The sequence below is a fragment of the Andrena cerasifolii genome, chromosome 16 (genome assembly GCF_050908995.1).
Source record: "Andrena cerasifolii isolate SP2316 chromosome 16, iyAndCera1_principal, whole genome shotgun sequence".
Lineage (NCBI taxonomy): Eukaryota > Metazoa > Arthropoda > Insecta > Hymenoptera > Andrenidae > Andrena > Andrena cerasifolii.
In genome coordinates, this window is record NC_135133.1 from 3,163,688 (window position 1) to 3,187,020 (window position 23,333).

Here is a 23,333-nt window from a genome sequence, read left to right on the forward strand (position 1 = left end):
AATGAATCAAAACTTTTCTTGAGATTTATTTTCAAGCTCATACATAATCGCTTTATTATAACCACAAAGCAGTAAACGATTCCCTCGCGGATGCCATCGGGCATCTATTACCACCATGCTTCGAGGAGTTGGTATACAAGTCGCATTGTGCGGCGTCCATTCGAATATGCGCGGACATGCGCAGAATATTAAAAGATGAGCGCGCGCAGGGCTCCACTTCACAGCTGTTGAGATTTCAAATACAACGTGTGCCATTTCTAAACGATAAATACGATATCCGGACAACTCACCCACGATACTATTTTCCAGGAGTAAATAATCGAGATAGTCTTCGATAATATTCCATATGCATAATGTTGTAGGATAGAGCTGATGTTTTATCGCCAAATACTGTCCACAGGAACTGAACTCCGAAATATCGAATTTAGCAATCGACAGTCTCTCGGTATCATTTTTCGTGCCGATTTTTATATTTACTGGACGTTCAGATTTCTCTTCCACTACAAATATGTATTGTTCATTAGCTGTTTAAATATTAACGATATCAATATATGAGTTTTTCATTTCCGTAATACTATTACTTACGAATATGTTTATTATATAAAGTTGTGTTCTTACTGGAAGGCTTTGTTTCAATTACACGCTCCTCGTATACCTTGTTTAAGTAATTCTCTTTGATTACTGGATCAAAATATAATTGCAACAGTGGCTTCCACGTCACGTGATTTAACAATACGATCTGCGCGAATATTTCATTGAAATGAAAATACAGCGAACTTTTTTAATCATTATAATGATTACATCGAAATTCTTGTTTCGTAAAACTTATCGATGTACAGGGTGTTAAAAAAGTACGATCAAAAGTCGATTTTATATAATATCCTCCAAGTTAAAAAAATGTCAAACAAAAGTTGTAGATCCAGACAAGGAGCATCTTTTATGTTATATTACTTGTTCTCGTGCGACTAACGGATTTCGAAAAAAGTCTGAAAAACTGAACAAATTTTTTTTTCACATTTTAAAAGTTTAAATCCTTCTCGAACACTTTTTATTTGTGAAGACGAACAAGAAAAAATCTAATTTTTATTGTTGAAGACTATTTTTTAAACTATTCCGGGGGGTGCTGCGAAGAAAATTCAAAAGTCGAAAATAAGAGCCACCCTATATAGTGTAGATTTATCCAGGGTCGGCAGAGAAAATTTTTCCCGAGTGTGGAATTGGAGTAGCGGAGGGAATGCAAATTAAAAAATCAAATTTAAACAGCCTAAAAAACAATAGTACGCAAACAATAAATAAAAATGGTAAAAGTACCTTCTTAATTCCAACATTTCCACACCTTCCACAAAACTCACGCCGGCCCTGGATTCATCCCTGAAAGCAGTGACCATCACTTTTTTAACACCCTGTACATATGTACATGAAATTATACCATTTCATTAAATCCTGTTAGACCTAGTAACTGTCCACTAGGCATCCACGTAATATTTTCGATTCCTTTTAATTCCTTCTGATAGCCACATAGTCCATCAGAGGAACCTACAGCTTTCGTAGGGCAGAATACTCCAACATCTTTCTCCAATACACTCGAATAAATAATTAGTTTTGCGTCGGTGCTAAACGAGCACCATATGCCTAACAGCTCGCTATTCGGTGACCAGTATATTCCATCAATACTATTCAAACGTCCACATATTAATTTCTAAAATTCGTAATAAAGAAAATCAGAAGTCACTGGAATAAATGATTTTAATAAAATACAAGTATGCAATCTATTTTACAAGCTCTGTTTCGAAGGCTAGTTGTTCAAACAAATTGCTTAATATTTATTCAAAAGAATACCTATTTGAAATAATCTAGTTAGGCGGTACAAATTCTAGTGAAGATCTAGGGACTTTTACAATAGAAAGGTTACCATATTTAAAATGAATGAGGACCGCGTGCATCGTCCGCTTATTTGTTGTAGCTCTTCGAGGTTAGATTGACACTTTGACAATCAGTCGTATGTATCGTTAATTAATAAGAAGATATGACAACGTCTTATATATCGTGCGCCTGTAACCGAGTTCCGCATTCAGCCGATTGGGGAAGGAATGGACTTATCTGTTTCGCAGCGTGCCATGCGATCGCGATTTACGATCCCCTCGCCTCAAAGATCGGCAAAGTGACAAACACGCTTCACAAGCACAAAGATCGCGTCAACACAGTGCGATGGATTAAACACAGAAACTCGGAGGCTGAATCGGAGCTAGTTTCAAGCTCGGTAGACGGGACGGCTATCATTTGGAGCAGACTAAACGATAACTTCGAATGTACCTCTGTCATTGAAGCTGGCGACATCCTCACATTTAGTAACAGTCTGTACCTTTTCAATCATGATACTCAGAACGATAAAAGCTTCCTCAAACTCCTGACGTGCACTGGATCGGACAAAGGAGAATTGAAACTATGGCTCAGGGACACGCGCGGTGATGTAAAATCTTTTCAGACGCTCACGTTTGGAAGGAAACTCCCGATAGAGGCTTGCTTCTCTTATTTGCCAAGCACAAGCTTACCACTTTTGGCTGTCGCGACGGAAAGCTCGACAATCGAACTATATGTAACAAATTCTCCCGTTATAGAAGAGTCACGTTTCTTAAAGGTCCAAGTTTTGATTGGACACGAAGATTGGGTCCGTTGCATGGATTTCAATCACGATACGGATAATACTATCTTGTTCGCAAGTGGCTCCCAAGACGCTATGATACGATTGTGGAAGATTTCTGTGAACGCCACAGAATCTTCGAATAATGAATTGCACCAGAAACAACAGGTATTCGAAGCTGATGATACGAAGTACAATATCAGCTTAGAGTCTGTTCTTTATGGTCACGAGGGCTGGATCTACGGTGTACATTGGTACCCGTTGCAGTTGAATGGTAAAAACAGAACTTCAAGATTGTTGTCTTGCTCGTTAGACAAATCTATGATCGTATGGGAGCCGGACGAAGTAACTGGAATTTGGTCTGAAAAAGTAAGAGTCGGCGAAGTTGGTGGTACCTCGTCGGGCTTCTATGGCTGCAAATTTAGCGCTGATGGATTAAACATATTAGCGCACGGATATCAAGGATCTTTTCATATCTGGGAATACTCGGGCAATATGAAAAGCTGGATACCGAAATCTACACCGAGCGGCCACTTCGCCGAAGTAGTCGATCTTTGCTGGGATCCGAAAGGAAGGTTTGTATGTAAAATCGTAATCTATGATTTATAGAAAAGGTTCCAACGTTCAACATTATATTACAGGTTTCTAATTACCGCGAGTGCGGATCAAACAACAAGAATTCATGCACCTTGGAGGAATGGAGCAGAATTTTGGCACGAAATTGGACGTCCGCAAGTGCATGGGTACGATATGTCTTGTATAGTTATACTGACTCCTTACATGTTTGCTTCAGGAGCGGAAGAGAAGGTTGTACGTATATTCACGGCTCCAGCGATATTTAAGAACTGCTTAATGAAAATTGCTGACGCTGGCGATTTTAAAAACATGGTCGCTGACGGTGCGTCAGTGCCTGCTCTTGGGTTAACAAATAAAGCAACGTTCAACGACAATATTAAAATAGAAGAACCCGAAGTGAGCGACTTCAAGAACGAGGATTACGCTCCTCCGACGGAGGAGGAGCTAATGCAAAATACGCTGTGGCCAGAATTGCAGAAACTTTACGGGCATGGGTATGAAATATTTTCCATAGCCGCCAGACACGATGGATCATTGTTGGCAACCGTGTGCAAATCAACTTCACCGGAACATTCAGGAATACTATTATGGAACACGGATACCTGGACGCAAGTTCAGAAACTTATGTCTCATCAGTTAACTGTGACGCAAATGGAATTCTCACCCAACGACAGATACCTAGTATCTGTATCCAGAGACAGACGATGGTCATTATTCGAATGCAACGACGATGTGTATAGTTTAGTCGCGGTCAGTTCGAAGAAAGATAGCCTACACACTCGTATTATATGGTGTTGCTCGTGGACGCACGATTCGTCTTTCTTCGCAACTGGTTCTAGAGACGGAAAAGTTGGACTCTGGAGTCCAAATTTCACGGATAACAAAATTGTTCCAAGTACAAGCTTCGATACCAAAAACTCTGTCACCGCGCTTTCGTTTTCTCTACGGAGTGTGTCCGAGAACTCTTATGTTTTAGCAATAGGGTTTGAAGCAGGATGTATAGAGATACAAAAGCTGAAAATCTTGACTGATAATTTCGTGTGGGAGAAGTACATGATATTTGATTCGTCTCGGGCGCATCACTTGACAGTGAAAAGACTTAAATTTCGTCCGCAAGTAGAATATTTAAATACTTTACAATTAGCTAGTTGTGGATCTGACCATACGGTAAAGATATATGAAATAGATATTTTAAAATTAAGAAACTTGTAAAATACTTGCATTTCTGTACAGTAAAGATTGTTTACCTAATTTTAACTATGGCTTTTGATTTAATTGGATTACTCACTTTACTTAACTTCCAAACGTCGGTCTTATAAATTTCTATACTGTCTTGACCTTCGTTCGAAACTACTACTGCTAATCTGCTGCCGTTTGGAGTGAAATGTAACTTGTGAAAAGAGGACTTCACATTTTGTATACGAGTTACATTCCGATTTTCCAAAGACCATATGGATATCTGAATCTGGGCGTTTCGATAATTTTAATAGATCATAGAACGTACTTCTTTAACGAGTTTACGGTTTGATCATTTGTGGATCGAAGGACCGTAAACATGTTAATGCCATACAAATATATTTACTTACACCGAAATCTGATAACGTTAAAATGTGTTTATCGTCGGGAGACCAATTAACACTTTCTAAACCAGCACTGCCTTCAATAAGTTTAAATTTCCACTCAGGGTAATGAACGGAGTACACTTGGACAACTGCTTTCTTTATGTTTGCGCATAGAATATATTCGCTATTCCTAGACCACTCTAAGTACTGTGATAAAGTAAAAGGCAATTATGTTGTAATAAAATACTTTATTCATTACCACGATTAACATTTTACGGCACTAAATGGTTTGAAAAAATGAAGTAACAAGGGTAGATGCCGGTGCCTTTATGTTTAAAGAAGCCGTAGGTACGAAACACTCGCATAAATAAATAAGGAAAGAATTTCTATAATTAAGTTATGTATGTGTTTATAACAACACATTATTCTAATCATCTCTTTCGCGGGTGTTTTCAAATTTTTGTACTGCGAAAATATTTTCCTATGTGAATATTTCATTCCTAAAGTTTCGAAGTCTATGATTGTCAAGCAGGTAAAATAGGATAGCGGTCACGTCTGACCGTAAACGTAGTCTTATACCTGCTACGTATAAGCCGAGTACGTCTTGACAACGATTTCTGTGTTTATGTTTTACAATCATTCTGACATTGAATATATCTTTTAATTAAATTTTGTACAATGTTTCGGATGCTATAAATCGTAAAAGCATAAAACATAGATCATTTGTACACTACGTACATTTCAAAAGAGATAATTCGTTCGATTGGCGACACATTAAATATGATGGGAAGCAGATTTGTGTTACATTCTTTAATTTTGGTTTCTCATTATGCAATACTCCTCCGTCCCACTAATTTGATTATGAATCAAAGATTGAGTCCGTAATGCATCTTCTCTCTGGATAAATTCGCGTTGATTTTCCAATGAAAATGAACAATGTTGTATTTTTTAATAAAAATGTACAATGTTGTATTTTTTTAATAAAAATGTACACTGTCTTTTTTAATAAAAATCTACAATGTTGTATTTTTCAATAAAAATTTTGATCTGTCAATATAAATATACATCGCGGGGCTATACTAGCGGCGTACACTTGGGAGGTATTACAGCCAGTTTCCAAATTAGTATCACCTGTCTTTCTTCTCCACGAATCTGCGATTAATAAAAATTCATTTTCTTTGACATAATCGTTTTTTCGATTTACTACACGATACAATTATATTTTTATATGTCTTCACGAATTGGTTAACTTATTTTTGAATTCGTGGACCAAATTTATTGTTTGTTTCTTGCAGACATATAAAAACGTGTGGTAAAATATCGCCAGATTTTGTAACAGAATATTGAGCAGTATACGAATGTGATAATTTGTGCAAGCTTTGTGTTTTTACAAAAAACTAATTTGCTTCCTTTGATTGCTAATGTTCGATTAAGGGGGAATTGCGCCTTGTTGGGCCGAAAAAAGGTAATTCTTTATGCATTTTTTGTACAATAACGGTTCGACAAATTAATTTAAGGTTTGGCAGGCTCTTTTATTGTATCTTGAACTGTTTTTCTGAATTTTTGTGTGACAGTGAAAAAAAACATAGTAGATACAGAGAGAGCGTTAAAAAATAATCGCGTGGTTCTAGCGTTGACGGAGAGTACTGTAAGGGTTATCTGAAACACAAAAAAAAAATTAAAACCGACTTCAAAAAAATTAAAATGCACTAAAAAGTAGAAAATCATTTAATCCCTTATTTAATCTACGAATCTCATATTTTTTAAGTCGGCGCCAGATTTACACAGTGCAAATGATGAGATGCCGACTTAAAAAATATGAGAGTAGATTAAATAAGGGATTAAATTATTTTTTACTTATTAGTGCATTTTTATTTTTTTGAAGTCGGTTTTAATTTTTTTTGTGCCTCGGATAACCCTTACAGTATTTTTCGTCAACGCCACGGCCATGCGATTATTTTTCAACAATTTCCATTGTCACACAAAAATTCAGAACAATAGTTCAAGATACAATAAAAGAGCCTGCCAAACCTCAAATTAATTTGTCGAACCGTTTTTGTAGAAAAAATTCACAAAGAATTACCTGTTTTTTGGCCCAACAACGCGCAATCCCCCCTTAATAGACAATTGATACTGACAACCGGGCTCGTCAGTATTAATTATACATTCTACTGCATCATAATAGGATAGTTCTCTAACTCCCGTTCAAAAATTTGTAGCTGCCTCAAGTATTTATTCAGCAGTCGCAATTGCACTCCTTCTGACATACCTCATAATCTTCCTTCGTCGTATGCCATATTTGCGCTTAAATTTATTTATCCATTGTGTACTGGCCACGAAACGGTTGCAATTTAATTCACGGGCATATATTAGGGCCCACTGTTGTAGCATGGTTGTTGTAATTTTCTCGGAGTTTTGCCGTGCCTTTTCGAATCGTTTGAAAGTCATATTAGCAATAGCCTCATATCTGTCGAACATAGTTCCCCCTGCAGCGATTTCTGCTTCCCAACTGGAAAAATGAAACATATAAAGAACGTGTATATTTCACATATATTTAATAATAATGAAAATGAAATTAGTCTCACGTTTTCAAATATGATTTTCTTTTCAATAGCGCTGCACCATTTTTTCGCAATGTCTCCAGTGACCAGTTGGGATGAGCTCTCGCCTTCGCGACAACTCTTTTCTTGTATTCGAGAGGTATAGAATTATATCCATTAGTTGTCGGTTCTTCCTCCCACTCACTTTCTTCCTCGTTGTTTAAATTATTCGTTTCCATATTTTCATTGCCCTGTATACCTTTTAAGTCGTCCGCAAACACAAGTTCTTCATCTTCTACTACCTCCATTTCATTGAACATCGTAGCGATGCGATTATACATTTCACTCGCAATTTGCATAATCTTCGGTGAAGTTTTTACACATGGAAATTCCATCATGTAATTATTTTCTTTCAACATGTTTTCGCATTTCTTCCATATGCTCCATATCTCTATTTTGCGTTCTATGTTGTCGATAGATACTTCTCCTCGAGAAGAACTCGCGCTCACAAAATCACCATCCATTTTCAAACATTAAGCACGATCTTACCCGATGTTACTCTCACGACGAATCGAAGGAAGCTGAGGAACAAGTACAGAAATCGTTGTTAACACTTACTCGCCCACAATGGCCAGGTATTTGATCTCTCTTTTTAGCAGGTACGAGGCTACCCTTATTTTCAGACGTGACGGCTACCCTTATTTTCAGACGTGACGGCTATCCTATTTTACCTGCTTGACAATCGAAGGCTTCAAAACTTTCGGAATAAAAAACTCACACACAGTGGCGGATTTAAGAAAAAAGGCCCAGGTGGCAAAAGAGGCCCATTTTTTCGGGAAAATGAAGAGGTAGTTTACCAAAAACGGGCTAAGTGTAATAGTACAGAAAAAAATAGTTTTTGGATACATATACCTAATCATAATTTCTTTTGGAAATCGGGCCCTGGGACGGCCTTTTGGGCAGGGGCCCAGGCGGCAACTGCTCATCAGCCACCCTGTTAAATTCGCCACTGTTCACACGGGAAAATATTTTCGCAGTACAGAGTATGAAAACACAAATGAAAGAGATGATTATATACCATTCCATGTAAGAGTAGACCTAAGCCCCCTCTGATTTGTAACCAATTTGCGTAGCTCCCACAATTGCCTGCGCACTCGATTGGTCGTAGCGTTCTCTGCCGGCTTCCTATCAATCAATAGCCTTCTCAGAGTCATTGTTGCGTGGAACGAATCTACTCTTAAGTGGAATTGAGTATAGAATGATGTTATGTTATAAATGCACTTTCAACCTTAAAATTTATGTAAGATAATACGTAACATAGTATATAATACATAATATGCAAGAAATATATTTCCAAGGCAAAAATTAATAAAAAGAAAAGGAAAAAAAAATTTGCACACAGATTGGTCTTGAACCCAAGCCAGCTGCGTTACAAACTGGGTGGGTTACTCTGAAGTTGGATGTGCATTGGTCGACCCGAGTAAAATCTAGTGAAATCACTCAACAGTTGAGTCCGCTGAATGCACCCATTAATAAGTACGCTACCATTGTACCCAGGGAACCTTCTTGGATTTCCTTGCTAAGTTTCTGGGTTATTAGATGGTAGATACGTTAAAAACTTTAAATCAAAATACATAAAGACGGAGGCCCATTCTGAAGAAACTCGAAATCGTATTATTATGCTACATCAGCACTAGGACCCCCATATACTGTCATTACTAAAACACCTGTGCCTTTCCCTTGACAGAAAGAGGCGGTAAGAAACGGAACGCTATTAAAAAAAAGGCACCGTAATTCCGGGGCACAGTAATACAGTCAACGCACTTTTCAGGGCACAAAAATTCGGGACAACATGTATTCGTATTTCAATTAATAAAATATGAAAAATTAATATTTTTAACCCGAAAGAAATGCCTTAATAAAGAAAAAGGTTCAAAAAACCAATATGAATTTTCACTAAGCAAAATTAAAGTAAGAGAAGACAGTAATTATTTCATTCGTGTGCAAGTCGGCGTCAAAGCACCTACCCTATGTGTATAGATTTAAAATCACACACTAACCTCTATTATCTCTGTAAATACGAACGAATGAATGGTTTCGAGCTTCTTGCTGCTTTTTACTGTTAAATTCGTTTGGTACGCAACAGCAAAGAATCTTCCATCTGCAGAAAAATCACACAATTGATTGTTTACGCGTATTATATCGTTCTCTGCTTCCGAAGTCATCGCGCGTCCGGCAAACGATGCGTTTCCGCGTTTTATTGTTGCCAACTTAAGCAGATGCTGTTGTCTAGGGTTTATACAAAAACCGAGTTTTGAAGGAAAAAAACCGGTTTTCGAATTCCACTATTCTCCAGAAACCGGTTGGACCGGTTTTCGAATTTTCACAAAAAACATAATTAAAATAGAAATTAAATATTTCGTCCTTTCGACGAAAGAAAAGGGATATTAAAGTTTAAGTTTAAAGATGTATAAAACACTAAATGTTTAATTTTTCTTTGGTAGAGTTTTCGAAGCATGCCTATTCGAATTTAGTGTTTACTGGGTTGGTAGCAATGAATTTGAAAACTGATGATTCCGTGACAGTTAATTTTCGGCGTGCGTAAAGTTTGATTACAAGCGCGCTGTGTAGTGCGGTGTAGTGGTTGTGTTTGAAGAATTTAGAGGGAACAGACTTTTTCATTTTCAAGTTTGGAAGAAACAGAGTATTGATCAAAAGGTTTCTAGAGATCAATAAATGCACAAAAATGGTCAAGGACTTTGTTATTCCTGTAACTAAAGACGAACTCTTGGAATCTCGGAATGGACAGTATTTTGTTGAGAAAGTTATTCCGATACGGATGATCCCACACGCTCTGGATGGTATAAGATGAATGTTATTGATATCTATTTTCACAAGAATAAAGGTGTATTGAATAAGTAGGACACAAGTAAAGCAATAAAAGAAGTTCGTTGACACAACACTATGTACACTGTTTCTCTTTTATGTAAATCACACGTCTACGCTATGCGTATCAATTCTCTTAGATTTCGACTTTCATGATCTGCTCGTGACTGCCTACAAGAATGCCTCGTAAAATAAAAAAAATATTACGCTCAAAAGCGAAGGAACTTTAAACTAAACTATCACTTTCACATTCCCCAAACCTACGTCCTTGAGTAGTAAACTTAACGATAGTACATGTATAATTATGTACTTTTATGTAGGAGTTCGAGACGCGCTCCAAGCGGATGGAATTAATTTTATCATAGAACACTTTGATACATTTTTCTCTATAATTGTTCATGGAAATAAAGTAGAATTGCCGATTATTATACGAGGCTTCAATAGAATTCATAAAGGTAAAGAATATTGTAATGAAGATCTTTGTATGTGCTATTAAAACTATCGCGATACAATATTCATGTGTGCGTGTATTAAATACAAGTAATATTTTGCGAAGGTATTGAAATGTTGGTTCACAACATGGAAGCTATATCCGAGAGCGGAAGCGAGATAGAAGATGAAGACAGAGTGAGAATCTTAAATGTAACTAAAATGTTGGCGTATTTGTTTTCTTGGTTCGTTTGCCACATAGATGAGGAGATTTTTAAAGACGCGAATGATAAATATGTTGGCAAGGTTTGTTTGTCATGTACACTGCGATATAATATGAGAATTTAATATTCTGGTACTAACTAATATGTTTTATGTAGCGTAAGAAGAGTGTGAAGTCAGATATGGAAGAGGAGTGGGAAAGCACAAGGGAAAAGGCATTGGAATATGTTTACAGATTATTGCAATTACCATTGCAGAAACTCTGGCAACCGCCCATCGTTGAAGATTCATTTGTCGCGTAAGGGGTGCTCGAAAAAAAATTTGTATATTGTATTCAGAATTCGAAAGGGTATTTCGATGTTACCCAATAACAGTTCTTTTTCAAAAGTTATTTAAGTAAAATGATTAACCGGCGCATTGATTTCATTGTGATATTATTTTACAGATTACTTACTAAAGTGTGTTATAAGATTCTGGAGCAATGTAGGGATTCAAAGCAGAAGCATACAAGACAGACTATTTTTGAGGTAAGATGCTTGCATTTATTATTTTAAACCTGTTTTAGCTTCAAAGTTTTAGGTTTTCTCATTTGTTATTTAAAAAAAAGATTTTAGGAACCTCGATCAAGAGATACAATCATGGCATAAGCTGTGTGGTAAGAATTATTCAGGTATGTATACCTGTTCCATTATTTTCGATTTTATCCAACAGGAGAATTCACCGAGCCTGTAACTTAATATTCCAGTTGGTGAAACTGCAAGATGTGTTAGCATCGCATATAGCAATTGGAATTATCCATATGATTACCGAATGTGGGTGTAATGGTTTAATGAGAGAAGTAATGAAGGAGATTGATCAGAGCGAACCTTCCGAAGCTGACAGTCGTAACATATCAATATTCCTTGAAACAATCGCTACTACTCAGCCAAATATCGTAATTCCAATCCTCGATGATATGATGGATTATTTGACCAGCGAAGTATGTGCGTCTGCGTTAGTTTATGCACGTATTTACGTCTACCGCTTGTTTATTAATGGTTTTTACAGCATTATACCATGAGGAACTGTACAATTAGCACCTTAGGAGCAGTTGTAGAGAAAGCATTGACTGGAGATGACCTTACGCAAGAACAAAAAGACCATCGCGACGAGTGCCTTAATAGTTTAGAAGAACATATTTTAGATACTAACGCCTACGTGAGATCGAAAGTTTTACAGGTCTGGCAGCGTTTATGTTGCGAAGGGGCTATCCCCTTAGCGAGGCAAGGAAGACTTTTAGCTGCCACAGCCTTACGTTTGGAAGACAAAAGCGCGCATGTACGGAAACAAGCACTGCAACTCGTACGCGCCTTACTGCAGGCCAACCCGTTTGCTGCTAAAGTACGTGAAACTTCACTGATCGTTTATTATAAGTTTAATTTATTGACGAAATGAAACGCATTTCTAGTTGAACAAAGTAGAAATTTCTAAGTCGTTGGAAAAGGAGGAAATGAAATTAAGAACGATGCAGACTGGGAATGTTAGCAAAAGCGCTCGCGGCGATAAAGAAAGATTAGAGTTCTGGAATACTCTACTTCCACAGATAAGGAAAGCTTTGAAAGAAGTTATTAATGATGGGAAGAAAAAGAATAAAAGACGAGGTGCGCATATATTCGGTGTCCGGCGTGTTTGTTTCAATCCAGAACAGATGTATGCACTTTAAAAAACATTTCCATTTTACAAATTTAGAAGACGATGATGAAGATGACGATGACAACGACGACAGCGATGACGACGACGACAACATCGATCCCAATACAGCATTCGAGCATGTCAGGCAACTGATGTTAAAAGAAAAGATTCTCGAGGCAGTAACGTACCTGTGGAAAGTTTGTATAGCATTGAAGCAGTGCCCAAACATTGAGAATCTCTCCCCTGATGCGAAGGAGGAGTTCTTATTTTTACTTCTGTTGAAAACATTTATGGAATCTGAGGACACTTTAAATGAAGCGAAAAAAGGCACGGATAACGCGAGAGAGAGCACGGCTAAAACGCAGTCGGGGGATAAAGAGAAGGAGGAGATAGCGGTAGTGAAGCGAGTTGTAAATTATTTGAAAGTAGGCATCCAGACTCCCTTTATCGAATAAAGCCTTAGTTTCTGGTACCTTTTAGTTGGATGTTTCTTTTTTTCGCAGAATTGTTTGGAATTTGCAACCGAGTTAGAAATCGCTATACCCATGGCAGAGAAGTTACTCTTTTCTACAACAGCCAGCGACGCCGTCGAGGCGTCCACTTTGCTTGGAATTGCCTATCAGTTCGGTATAGCTGGAGCTGCGGCAGCTATACGCGAAGCCTTGTTCCAAGTATTCCACCGTGACCAATCGGTGCGCAATAACATAGCTGCTGTGTACAAAAGTATTTATTTGATTAGCAGCGGGAACAAAGCATCCGAACGGCAGAAAGCGCTGGCTTGCGTTAAGGCCTTGATTGAATTGCTGAAGGGGCTGCAACCGGGCCAAAGTCAAGCCTTAACTCAGCTTATTTCAACGTGGTACACTAAGAATGAATTGGGAGATGAGGAATTGCAGGTAACATCGCATTATATATTCGTAACTCTGCGTATCAAGCTGATTTGCTTTCGTAACTATCGAGACAGGTTCTGTGGGAGAAGTTCTCAATGAAATCATCAGACACGAACCCGTTAGACAGTAGAACAGCTTTAATGCTGATAACAATGATAGCTCAGGCCCAGAGTGGCATTATAGTCGGAAATTTGGATGTATTAATAAAAGTTGGGTTGGGACCACGAGCAAAGACCGATCTCCTGTTAGCCAGAGATACGTGCAGAGCACTGTTGACAATAGAGAGCAACAACGATGACTTTGATAAAGTACCGGTTAGGTGAGCTGCTGGCAAATGTAACAATTGCTCGATTGTGTTTAATAATTGTGTACATAATTATTACAATCCCCAGGTATTCTAATGACCATGAAATGTTTAAAGAGATCGTGGCGTTGTTAACAGAAAATTTTAATAACACGAAACAAGACGGATACGTTTCGTTTGCGACAGACGCGATTAGCGCTATTTACCACGTAAGTGCTGCAATGTATTTGGCTGCACGTTATCAGAAAATCTTGGTACTTCACGACAGATACTTTGGAATTCTAGCTAGCGAATCAGCCTGATCGTTTAATGCACCAGTTGCTATTGGAAGTGTACAGCCGAGGACAGTTCGGTAACAACGATTCGTCGCAGCACGTAGTACCATTCTTTCTACTGTCTAAATTCTTATACGTAATTGGACACATCGCCATCAAACAAATGGTGCACCTGGACACGTCGGTCTACAAGGAATTGAAGAGGAGAGATACCATACGGAAGTTAAGGAAAGAAAAGGATTCGAATGAAAAAACAGATATTCGAAAGTCTAACAGGAAGTCGAACGTTACACCGAACAGTGCGAGGCAGATGCTTCGCAATAAAGAGGTACGCAACACGCAATGGGCATAGTTTCATTTAAGGTTCATCCCATTTCTGACTTTCACATTCAGGTGAGCTCAATTGTAGAAGATAACGGGGAGGAAGCCGTGGAAGGTGCTGTGGATGATGCGGACGCTGAGTTTATAAATGATACACTTGAGAATCACGTCGTGACTGGTGATGGGCTTCTAGCAAAATTCGTGTATGTTCATGAATTCGAAGCTTACGCAGTGAACGCGAAAGTGTCTGTAAACCTTACTAGAATTCCTGCAGCACTATGTAATATTAATTTGAAAATAGATAAATAGACGGTTGTTAGATCATTTTGCTACGAAGCGTAATAAACAATGAATAAATTAGGTATGTAGGGTAATGTAGTAACCTAAGCTCTGTTCATTTATTTACTTCAGAGATAAAATTACACGGCGTTGAGGAAATGCTAGTTAGGCGCACAGAAACTGCCCGAGCTCGCTGTACATTGTATCGCGCGAATGAAACTGCATTTCCACATAGAGCATTATATTTTGCAGCCCGCTAGTGTTGGATGTATGCCAAAATCATGATAAATACAACAACGAGGATACACAGGCCGCTGGTGCTCTTGCTCTCAGTAAAATGATGACAGTGAGCTCCGGATTCTGTGAGGAATCGTTACAGCTTTTAATCACAATACTGGAACGCTCGACGCACCCTCCTATCCGAGCCAGCCTACTCATTGGAATCAGCGATCTTGCGACCAGGTTTCCGAGCCAAGTGGAACCATGGATGAAGCACATTTATGGCAGGTAAACCGGCGAACCAAGCCAAGGGATCTCAAACTTAAGGGGGTATCTGCGTTTTTCGGAAGTAGTTAGTTGGTAGAATATACCGTTAAAGTCTGGGAGGAATATTCAAAGTATTTCGACATTTATAGACCTGTGAAGTGAGCTCATCGCGCGCTGCGTAAGCGCTGAAAATTTTAAACGCGTTTTTCTCAGGATGACTACTTCTCGCCTGGCGGGTCAGAAATAAAAGAAACTACTCTAGCAACCGGTGTGCAACTTTTTGAGATTACTCTAAAAACCATTGGCTATCGCAAGAAGCAGAATCGAGCTTTTGCAATGAAAATTTCATACTCTTTTCACACCTCCAAGTTGCGAAAACGTTAATTTCTGATAGAAATGGCTAATTGTGCTTCCTGCGACAGTGATTAGATAAGTCTATGAGCCGAAACTTCACCCGCCAATGAGGTGTCTCTTTTTCTAGGCGTCACATTAGCGGCTAATTTTTGCATAAAAAAACAATTGAAAAATTACAAAAAAAAATTGGTTTGCATACTCTTTAAGTAGATTAATATTACGTAACAAGTTTTCTTCGGACGGATTACCAGAGCACACCCATCACGATCAATTGAAAGCACGACGAATTTTCAGACTCAGGGATACAGATACAAATGTACGAAGCACCTGCGTCCGTGTTCTATCGAGTCTCATAATGAGAGACATGGTGCGCGTTAGAGGCCAGATATCAGAATTAGCACTCTGCATGGTCGACTCAGATACGCAGATTCGCCAGAACGCCAGACAGTTTTTCAAGGCGCTATCGCAGAAGGGCAACGCTCTGTACAACGTGATGCCTGATATATTATCTCGATTGACCGATCCTGACTTAGATTTAAAGGAATCTGATTTCCAAGAGATTTTAAAGTACGTATTATCGCTAGAAAAAGAAACGATAAGAATGTCGCGACATGATTTTGCACGTTGATCTATGTTCACAGGCATATATTGGATTTACTGCAGAAGGAGAAGCAAATCGATGCTATAATCGATAAAATTTGTGCCAGGTTCAAACTGGCCACCACAGAGAGGCAATGGCGCGACTTTGCGTATTGCCTTTCGCTTCTACAATTCGGCTCGAAAAGTAAGTGACGAATGAATGCTGACTGAATGCACAGTTTATTAAAGGTCGTTATTTCTTAAATTAAATAGCGAATAATTTCTTAGGTATACGCCACCTTATCGAAAGTCTGCCTCTGCTAAAAGAGAAGATTCATCACAAGCAAGTGTTGAAGGCGTTGCAGTCTATTACGGAGCAGGCGAAGAAAAAGCCGAACACAAAGGAAGCTGCCATAGAATTGGAGGAGAAAATAGCACAGCTGATCAAAGGTGTGGAGGAGGCGAAACAGAATGATACGGAAATGATGCCGCCGCCGCCAGCGCCGAGAACAAAGAAGCGTTCAAGGACCTCGAAGCACAGGAGCAGCAGCGAGGAAGAGGATGAGGACGTAGACAGTGACTCTGACACAGCAGCTGCTACAAGACGTACGTTTTGTTTGAACAAAAATTGTCGTTACATATATTTCATGGCTAACATTAAATCATTATAGCGAAAAGTGTCAAGATGACGAGGCCGCGGCAGCGCAGAAGTAAATCGAGTTCTGATTCGGACTCGGACGACGAAAGCGCATCAATGAAAACTCCCAGCAGGCCAAGTACGTGTTGTAGTTTGTACAAATGATTTCACCGTTTCGTCGAATATAATTATTATTCTCGTACTAGCTAAAGCAAATCCGCCGGCATCAAACACGAAGAGATCATCCGTTCGTAAGAAACTTACAGACTCGAGTGCTGCCACTCCATCACCGTTACCAAAGAGAAACAGACAGGCTGGAACTCCGTCGCGTAATCCTCGGAGAACCTCAGCGCGTTTATCTCAATCACGAGCTAAACATTAAAATTTGTAACTGCATTAGTACAACTACGCAGTTGCATTATATTCTATTTTATAATACATCGACTTAAGGCCGGGGGGTGAAGTGACCGAGGAATATTTTTATACTTTGTTTAATAAAAAATCTAGCTTGAGTTGCGCGTGAATTCATGCTTGGCCCAAGTTTAAACTGAACTGAGTCTTTTGGAGGACACGTTTTATTAATACCCGTACATGAAATTCTGCGAGCTCCTTATGAATAATATCTTATCTAGCTTCTTGTTTTTCCACAGAGACGGATCAAATATGAAATTTTAAAAAAATATCTACGAATGTTCGGTGCATTTAAGTGAGCTGATCATTCTTACCGTCAAGATTCTGATTATGCACACTCGTTTGTGAAAGTACACTGCTAGTAGATATCTGTATCTATTCAATCGGAACCACTACTTCCTTGCATTTCAACAACCGTCTATCGTAGAACCTAGTTATGACCCCGAAAAATTTCAATTTGGCACTATTATAAAAATTGCAATAATAACCAGATATACAGAGTGTATATTATTGTAGAAATATTTATTCTAATGAAAATTATAAAATCTAATGTAATATTCAAAGTAACAATTATATTATAGCACGTAATATACACATGTTTAACATTTATTATTGTAAATTGTAACACTAACTGTGTTATGCAAAAGTACTGAGAGTTTTTAAGTTATACTCAATTCTGCGATAGGAACTTAACGCTTATGCTTTATACTAATAAAAAGGGTTATAGCTAGCAGTTATACCTATATATTAATAATTGCCAGCTATTTCAATTATTAATATATGATTAACTTCGTTTTATACATCTCTGCTATGACTAGTTATTAACTGTAACATATTTAAGTTAAAGGCAATTTAAAAAAGTAAACATTCTTCTTGAGGAAGTATCTTATTATAGAAGATTCGTAAAAAAGTGTTTGCTATTCAATGAACATAAAATGAACGTTATATATGATAAGAATTAGATATAAGATTTACATCAGAATCAAGCTGACTGATCGAAGAGGGGTTCAATTTAGAATTGTGTTGGTCGGTGGCTGAATATTATAAGATCAGTAGAGAAACATGCAGACTACTTATACTGAAAGAAATCTGGCAATCTCTTATCATTTTACAATTTGCATCGCATTTTCAAAATGGGGCCGAGTAATGGGTTCAGCTTTCCATGCCATTTAAATATCAATGGCAAGTACATAGTTGCAAGACCATGTATGTATACTGTACTGTTAACAATAAGTTTAGTATTCCATTAATTTCATTTTCACGGTTTCGGATTATTTATTATACAATCGCATAGTACTTCCTCACTTTCAACAATAGTAAAAAGGATCTTCTAATCTCATCCAATTTCAAATTTCTCCAATTCCCTCAATCAGCATGCATTTATAAAAGAAACATTAACAAAAACCAATTTCTATTTCTCTACCGCGTCACTCACACTTCAACTTCCACTTATATCCCACATTTTCCATTCATTCTGAATTTCCTATCACAGTCTGATATTTAAACGGCATGCTTTGGAAGCCGATTACCAATTGGGCATCACCCGAAAGCAAAGACTAAAATTGCAAGACGGTAAGAAACCTCTCGATTTCTTTCGGCGTAAGGAATTGCTTTTAGCTTGCCTTGTAACGTTGGAACACCCTGTATACCAAATTGCTTAAAACAAGTGACTCCAAGTTAGAGCTGTTACTTTTTGACCCGTCGGGTACCCGGCTACCCGGAACAACTTCAAGCAATCGAGTGTTTTATTGTCTGTGGTATTGTTTGTTGTTAGCCAAAAATCATCGAACAATACCACATTCAATGGCTTGAAGTGGTTCCGGGTAGCCGGGTACCCGACGGGTCAAAAAGTAACAGCTCTACTCCAAGTGTTGTAAACACGTGTCAATTTTAACTCGTGTATGCGCGAACTTGCCAGCAATAAGTAGGACACTGTATTCTTTTTATTATGCATTCGTGTACAACAGATACACCGTACTGGGTGTCGTGGGAAAGACTAGTGTAAAAATCTGGTACGTAACACAGGCTCGACACGTGTATAACTAATATTTCAAGAGATTTGTCGAATGTGGCATTTGTTATACCAAATCGCGACTAACGCTACGTTTAAATGTCATAGAACGTACTTCTGTTCCAGACTTCCCTGATTTACAAAGGTTGGAAGTATTAGGGTTTGGAGTAGGACTCTGTGAAAGAGATGCTCGTTCGTCATTACCAGATTTTTCGCGCTCCAATCTTTGTTTACTGAATTTCCCCATCCCGGGACGATAAATCTCCATGGCAGGGCGATCCTGTTAACAACGTAGAGCAGTGTTTTAAAACATTCGCAAGATGTAAGAATCGCTTTCAATATTTTAAGGGGAATAAGTGCCCACCTTATTTCTAATCCTACGTTCCATTCGTGGATCTTTCTTGTCTTTCTCCTTATCTTCATTCTCAGCCTTTTGTAGATTATTTTGGTCACCACCGTCTAAAGACTTGTGCCGCCTCAAACAATTCCCGTCCCCTGTGCCTCCTTCGCCCCCGCTTTCAAGTGAATTGCGCCTCTTCGTTACCTTCGAATCTTTCTTCTCCTCGGCATCGTCATTTTCGTTACCGTCTTTATTGATATGTTCGTTAGACTTTGATTTTTCAATATCTTTGTTAGTTTCACCAGTTGTGGACACTGTTTCTGTAAATGTTTAAACATTAATGTTTCAGGAGCAAGGTAATAATTTTTATTTATATACATCGCATAGTATCATGCTCTTACCTATTTTTTTTTGTTCTTTTATTAGCTCAAGATCTGGTATACGATCTTCCACTAAAACTTTTCTCTCCTTAGTTTCTTCCCTTTCTTTACCTTTACATGTTTCCGTGTCGTCTTTATCGTTTACAGATTCTTCTTTTCCCTTAGTATTTTCGCACGAATCAACCTGCGGCTCCTTTCTCTGAGGGCCCTCTTCTTCGCTTTTTGATTTCGTATTACTTTCAGCGTCAATATTGAATTCTACATTTTGCTTTTTAGTCTCCGCAAGCCTTTTCTTCTCTTGCCTCATTTTCTCATAACTTTTACCCCGTTTCTCTTCGATCTTTCGCTCTCTAGAATCTTTTATATCCTCTTTAAAATCATACTTCCTGTCATCCTTCCCGTCAATTCTTCTATCGTCTTTTATACTATCCCTTTCATCGCGCCTTCCATATACCTTTTTATCCTCGTGACGTTTCTGATGTTTCATGTCTCTATCCTTATTTCTGTCTTCGACCCTGTCTCTATACCCTTTCGTTATAGGTTTCGAGTCTCGGTCTCGTGGCACTTTCTCACGCAACTTATCCTCCTTTTTAACGCGATTCTTTATATCTTTGGGAGGAAGCTTGTCCTTTTCCTCTTTGTTCTCTTTATTATCTTTATACATTTCTTTGTCGAGATCAGGATTTTTCAACACCTATAACAAAACGAAGATTTTAAGCAATGCGGTATTACCATGATTAACGACGATAAAACAGAACTCGCCATAGTAAGTTTCGCAATAATTTACAATAAAGTAACACAGAATTTGCACTTTTTTTCTAAAAACAATTTCTCTTACAAAATTTAATGAGTACAAACTAGGCGATAGTAAAGCAATCATATCTTAATAAATGTATACAAATTTGGCATACAATATTCAACAGAAAAAAATGTATAGCGTTGAACTAAATCACATAAATGATAAATAATTCTGTCCCCTCGTGACCTCTTGGCGTAGAGTAAATAGATAACATAAATTTCCCTGCTAATCACTCGCAGTCTCTGCTTCATGAGTTTTTACGATACGCTGGCAATCCCGGCTCGCAGAGATTTTTAAAAGGATAAAGCTTCTGATAATCGAAGACGGCACTGCAGCTTCTTGATTTCGACAATTCCGATGGTATCTGCATCTTCCAGGACTTGTGTATACTAGCGAACTGAGACTTCGACAACGCAGAGAAATAGTTCTTGTTGCCGATATACTGAGACGCGTATTTAGTATTGTTATGAATACAATTGTTCTTAATATTGTTCCAATGGTCGTAATTATTTTTCCTGCAACTCGTGTCCTTCTCGTTGTAGCTTCTCTCGTAAAAGTAGAATAGTTTCGGCGGTTTGTTATTATGATGCCAGCGCTCATTCAGACGAGACATGCTTTTAACACAATTTATGTATACTTCAGTATTTTCATTTCTGTAAGACTGTTGCACGCTCAACGAACTTTTGCTCGCCGGTGCCGCGGCTACAATTCCATTGTTCGGGATTTCTCCTTTGCATTCGTGAGATACACTTAGATACTGGGTAGGATGATCGAAAGGTATATCCTCTGACTTGACAGTTGAGGAGGTAGAAAGGAAGGAATACTTGGACTGGTTATCTTCAATGTTACACATGGACTGCAGGGTGAAAAGATTAGTATCAGCAAATACAGTAGAGAATGTAACACTTAAAATTTAGGCTCACAACTTCCATTATTCTGATTCATTACTTTTCTCTAATTCTATACTGTATTTGTCACGTTCGGAGCTAGTTTAAAGCGTATTTGAATTAATCAAGCGTAAGTAAACAACGGCGTTGTAAAATGCAGCGTTACCTTAGATATAATGGGATCTTCTTTTGTCCGTCTCCTTTCCAAGTCTCTTCGTCGCCTCTCCTCGCGTTTCTCATCTCTGAGTCGCTGCTTCTCTTGCTTACGTTGCTTTAAATATTCCAAAAGCGGCGTAGTCGTAACTTTCTTCGGCGTATCTGTATCAACAACGGCACACACATATACGCCCATGCATAGGAACAAAAGCTTTCGACGCAAACACATCAATTTTGCACGCCGAGATTAACTTACTATCGGGTGGTTGGTAGGAATACTCTGTTTTCGGCTGCGCTATGTTCGATTCAGCCTCCTGATTTTTAAGACCTTCTAAAAAACTTATATAGTAAGGGTCCGCCTCTATCGTGCCGCATTTTAAATCCTTCTTCTTCCCTACTCTCTTCTTCAGCAACCTTTGGAAAGGCGCGAACTCTACCACCGCTGGGTACTCCGTGCCTTTAGAGTCAACGAACACATAGTTATCAAACTTCTCCCTGAACATAAAGATGTCCTGCTGCTCGATAAAATTGATATAAGCTCGAGAGAAGGCGAACTGCCCCATCGACATGTCAGCCTTCACGAAATAAAGATAGTCGTGCTCCGGCAGCGGGGAAACTTGCTCTAAGAACTGGTCCTGAGTCATAGACGGAGGTAGTCTTCGTATCACCACCTGTAAACATTTCGTTCCCTTCCTTATTACCTGAACATGAATGGAAGTACGTCTTAAATTATACTTTATAACGATTACAAAGTCTCTTCTAAGGTATCATCTTAACGTTAAGCGAATGCACTTCTTTTTCTCATTCAAGAAACATGATAACGAGTTGTTGCATGCAAAGTCAAAGCCTTCTAGTCTTTACGGTAACGTCGTCTTCGCTGTCGTACGTAATACACAACTCGCCACTTAAAATTCAAGGGTACTTTACTTACGATGCACCGAATGCATAGTAACTTTTTTGCAAAATTATGTTATACATGTTCCCAAAGGAAAATACGACTTGCATCACCGTTTCGTCGAGGATAGCACATTGTGCGCAGCCAAAGAGTATTTCACGCAGGGAGGAAGCGGCGCCAGTAATATGTTCGGCATCTCTTTAATCGATAATACCTTTGTCATAGGCCGGCATTTTTCTTTTTTACTATCTTTAACTTTTCCGACATCTGGAGAACTAGTTTGTGCCTCATTTTGTGCGGCTGTCTCGGATTGTTGTGTCTCCTCCGTCATTGTCATCTACATTTAGTTAATTTCTTGACAATTGAGGCTTATTTAGCGTCAACTCGATACACTATGATCGAAAATAATAATTGGAGCATGCAATTTTCTTCGAATCATCAAAATAAACGTTTCCGTTTACAAAGTTTTCGCGGCCATCTTGCTTCACTCAAATCGTAAAAAATACTGCTGGTTGGAAAAGAAATAAACTTTCCTGCGCTGGGGGATTTCGGAGCGCATTGTTGCGCGATTCCGAGGAAATTTTCAGATACTAACGCGGGTTGGTGCCCGTGGAGCTGTGAACCGCTCTGCTCGTCGGAGTGCGGGTGTTTCGAATAAAATAAAGTACAAGGAGAACTATTTGTAAGTTAAACTTTGGAGTTTTATTCTCGATATCGGTTCGAACTGTTCAGGAAGGCAGTTAATAACAGAATGCATGTAGCGTTTCGAAGTATTCTCCGAGGTCCTCGCTGAAGTCGTTGG

The 23,333-nt window shown here is 38.5% G+C and overlaps 4 protein-coding genes across 9 annotated transcripts; 2 read left to right on the forward strand and 2 right to left on the reverse strand.

Moving 5' to 3' along the window:
• Positions 1-4: 4 nt before the first annotated feature.
• On the reverse strand, positions 5-9,618 carry LOC143377837 (WD repeat-containing protein WRAP73). Of its 3 annotated transcripts, none has more exons than XM_076829606.1 (7): positions 9,380-9,618; positions 4,804-4,986; positions 4,506-4,682; positions 1,430-1,699; positions 619-739; positions 291-500; positions 5-224 (listed from the first exon to the last, which is right to left on the reverse strand). In XM_076829606.1, exons 1-7 carry the CDS (start codon positions 9,542-9,544, stop codon positions 7-9), a joined length of 1,344 nt encoding a protein of 447 aa, XP_076685721.1. In that variant the 5' UTR covers positions 9,545-9,618; the 3' UTR covers positions 5-6. The 3 variants fall into 3 exon arrangements, with proteins under 3 accessions (XP_076685721.1, XP_076685720.1, XP_076685719.1); XM_076829605.1 differs by having other exon boundaries at positions 291-524; XM_076829604.1 differs by having other exon boundaries at positions 586-739; positions 9,380-9,615.
• Positions 1,888-4,474, forward strand: Elp2 (elongator complex protein 2). Its single transcript, XM_076829576.1, has 2 exons — positions 1,888-3,216; positions 3,283-4,474. Exons 1-2 carry the CDS (start codon positions 2,027-2,029, stop codon positions 4,427-4,429), a joined length of 2,337 nt encoding a protein of 778 aa, XP_076685691.1. The 5' UTR covers positions 1,888-2,026; the 3' UTR covers positions 4,430-4,474.
• A 257-nt stretch (positions 9,619-9,875) lies between the features above and the next one.
• Positions 9,876-17,204, forward strand: Cap-d2 (CAP-D2 condensin subunit). 2 transcript variants are annotated; one of them, XM_076829552.1, is made up of 21 exons: positions 9,876-10,180; positions 10,526-10,660; positions 10,762-10,940; positions 11,015-11,154; positions 11,302-11,383; positions 11,464-11,526; positions 11,602-11,835; positions 11,904-12,236; positions 12,304-12,496; positions 12,585-12,952; positions 13,031-13,423; positions 13,492-13,736; positions 13,810-13,930; positions 14,007-14,324; positions 14,390-14,520; positions 14,849-15,103; positions 15,731-16,003; positions 16,078-16,220; positions 16,304-16,621; positions 16,687-16,791; positions 16,859-17,204. In XM_076829552.1, the coding sequence occupies exons 1-21, from the start codon at positions 10,066-10,068 to the stop codon at positions 17,032-17,034; spliced, it is 4,320 nt and encodes a 1,439-aa protein (XP_076685667.1). In that variant the 5' UTR covers positions 9,876-10,065; the 3' UTR covers positions 17,035-17,204. The 2 variants fall into 2 exon arrangements, with proteins under 2 accessions (XP_076685667.1, XP_076685668.1); XM_076829553.1 differs by having other exon boundaries at positions 12,588-12,952.
• Upf3 (UPF3 regulator of nonsense mediated mRNA decay) lies at positions 16,611-23,035 on the reverse strand. Of its 3 annotated transcripts, XR_013087421.1 has the most exons (8): positions 22,746-23,035; positions 21,893-22,307; positions 21,647-21,798; positions 19,816-20,488; positions 19,439-19,734; positions 19,279-19,354; positions 16,917-17,023; positions 16,611-16,858 (listed from the first exon to the last, which is right to left on the reverse strand). XR_013087421.1 is itself a non-coding variant. In XM_076829594.1 (7 exons), exons 1-7 carry the CDS (start codon positions 22,866-22,868, stop codon positions 17,013-17,015), a joined length of 1,746 nt encoding a protein of 581 aa, XP_076685709.1. In that variant the 5' UTR covers positions 22,869-23,035; the 3' UTR covers positions 16,611-17,012. The 3 variants fall into 3 exon arrangements, 2 of the variants coding, with proteins under 2 accessions (XP_076685709.1, XP_076685708.1); XM_076829594.1 differs by having other exon boundaries at positions 16,611-17,023; XM_076829593.1 differs by having other exon boundaries at positions 16,611-19,354.
• Between the last annotated feature and the right edge of the window lie 298 nt (positions 23,036-23,333).

What these genes read in the sequence shown, in the direction of transcription:
- LOC143377837 (XM_076829604.1), bottom strand. Translation starts at nt 9,544, where the DNA reads ATGACTTCGGAAGCAGAGAACGATATAATACGCGTAAACAATCAATTG. An exon ending in TATTTACAGAGATAATAGAG is followed by an intron (nt 4,987 to 9,379) that starts GTTAGTGTGTGA and finishes ACTTTATCACAG; the next exon opens with TACTTAGAGTGGTCTAGGAA. An exon ending in CCTGGAAAATAGTATCGTGG is followed by an intron (nt 225 to 290) that starts GTGAGTTGTCCG and finishes AAATCTCAACAG; the next exon opens with CTGTGAAGTGGAGCCCTGCG.
- Elp2 (XM_076829576.1), top strand. Translation starts at nt 2,027, where the DNA reads ATGACAACGTCTTATATATCGTGCGCCTGTAACCGAGTTCCGCATTCA. An exon ending in TGCTGGGATCCGAAAGGAAG is followed by an intron (nt 3,217 to 3,282) that starts GTTTGTATGTAA and finishes ATTATATTACAG; the next exon opens with GTTTCTAATTACCGCGAGTG.
- Upf3 (XM_076829593.1), bottom strand. Translation starts at nt 22,868, where the DNA reads ATGACAATGACGGAGGAGACACAACAATCCGAGACAGCCGCACAAAAT. An exon ending in AATGCCGGCCTATGACAAAG is followed by an intron (nt 22,308 to 22,745) that starts GTATTATCGATT and finishes AAATGTTTACAG; the next exon opens with GTGGTGATACGAAGACTACC. An exon ending in AAAAGAACAAAAAAAAATAG is followed by an intron (nt 19,735 to 19,815) that starts GTAAGAGCATGA and finishes AAACATTTACAG; the next exon opens with AAACAGTGTCCACAACTGGT.
- Cap-d2 (XM_076829552.1), top strand. Translation starts at nt 10,066, where the DNA reads ATGGTCAAGGACTTTGTTATTCCTGTAACTAAAGACGAACTCTTGGAA. An exon ending in GAGTTGTAAATTATTTGAAA is followed by an intron (nt 12,953 to 13,030) that starts GTAGGCATCCAG and finishes TTTTTTTCGCAG; the next exon opens with AATTGTTTGGAATTTGCAAC. An exon ending in CGATTAGCGCTATTTACCAC is followed by an intron (nt 13,931 to 14,006) that starts GTAAGTGCTGCA and finishes TTGGAATTCTAG; the next exon opens with CTAGCGAATCAGCCTGATCG.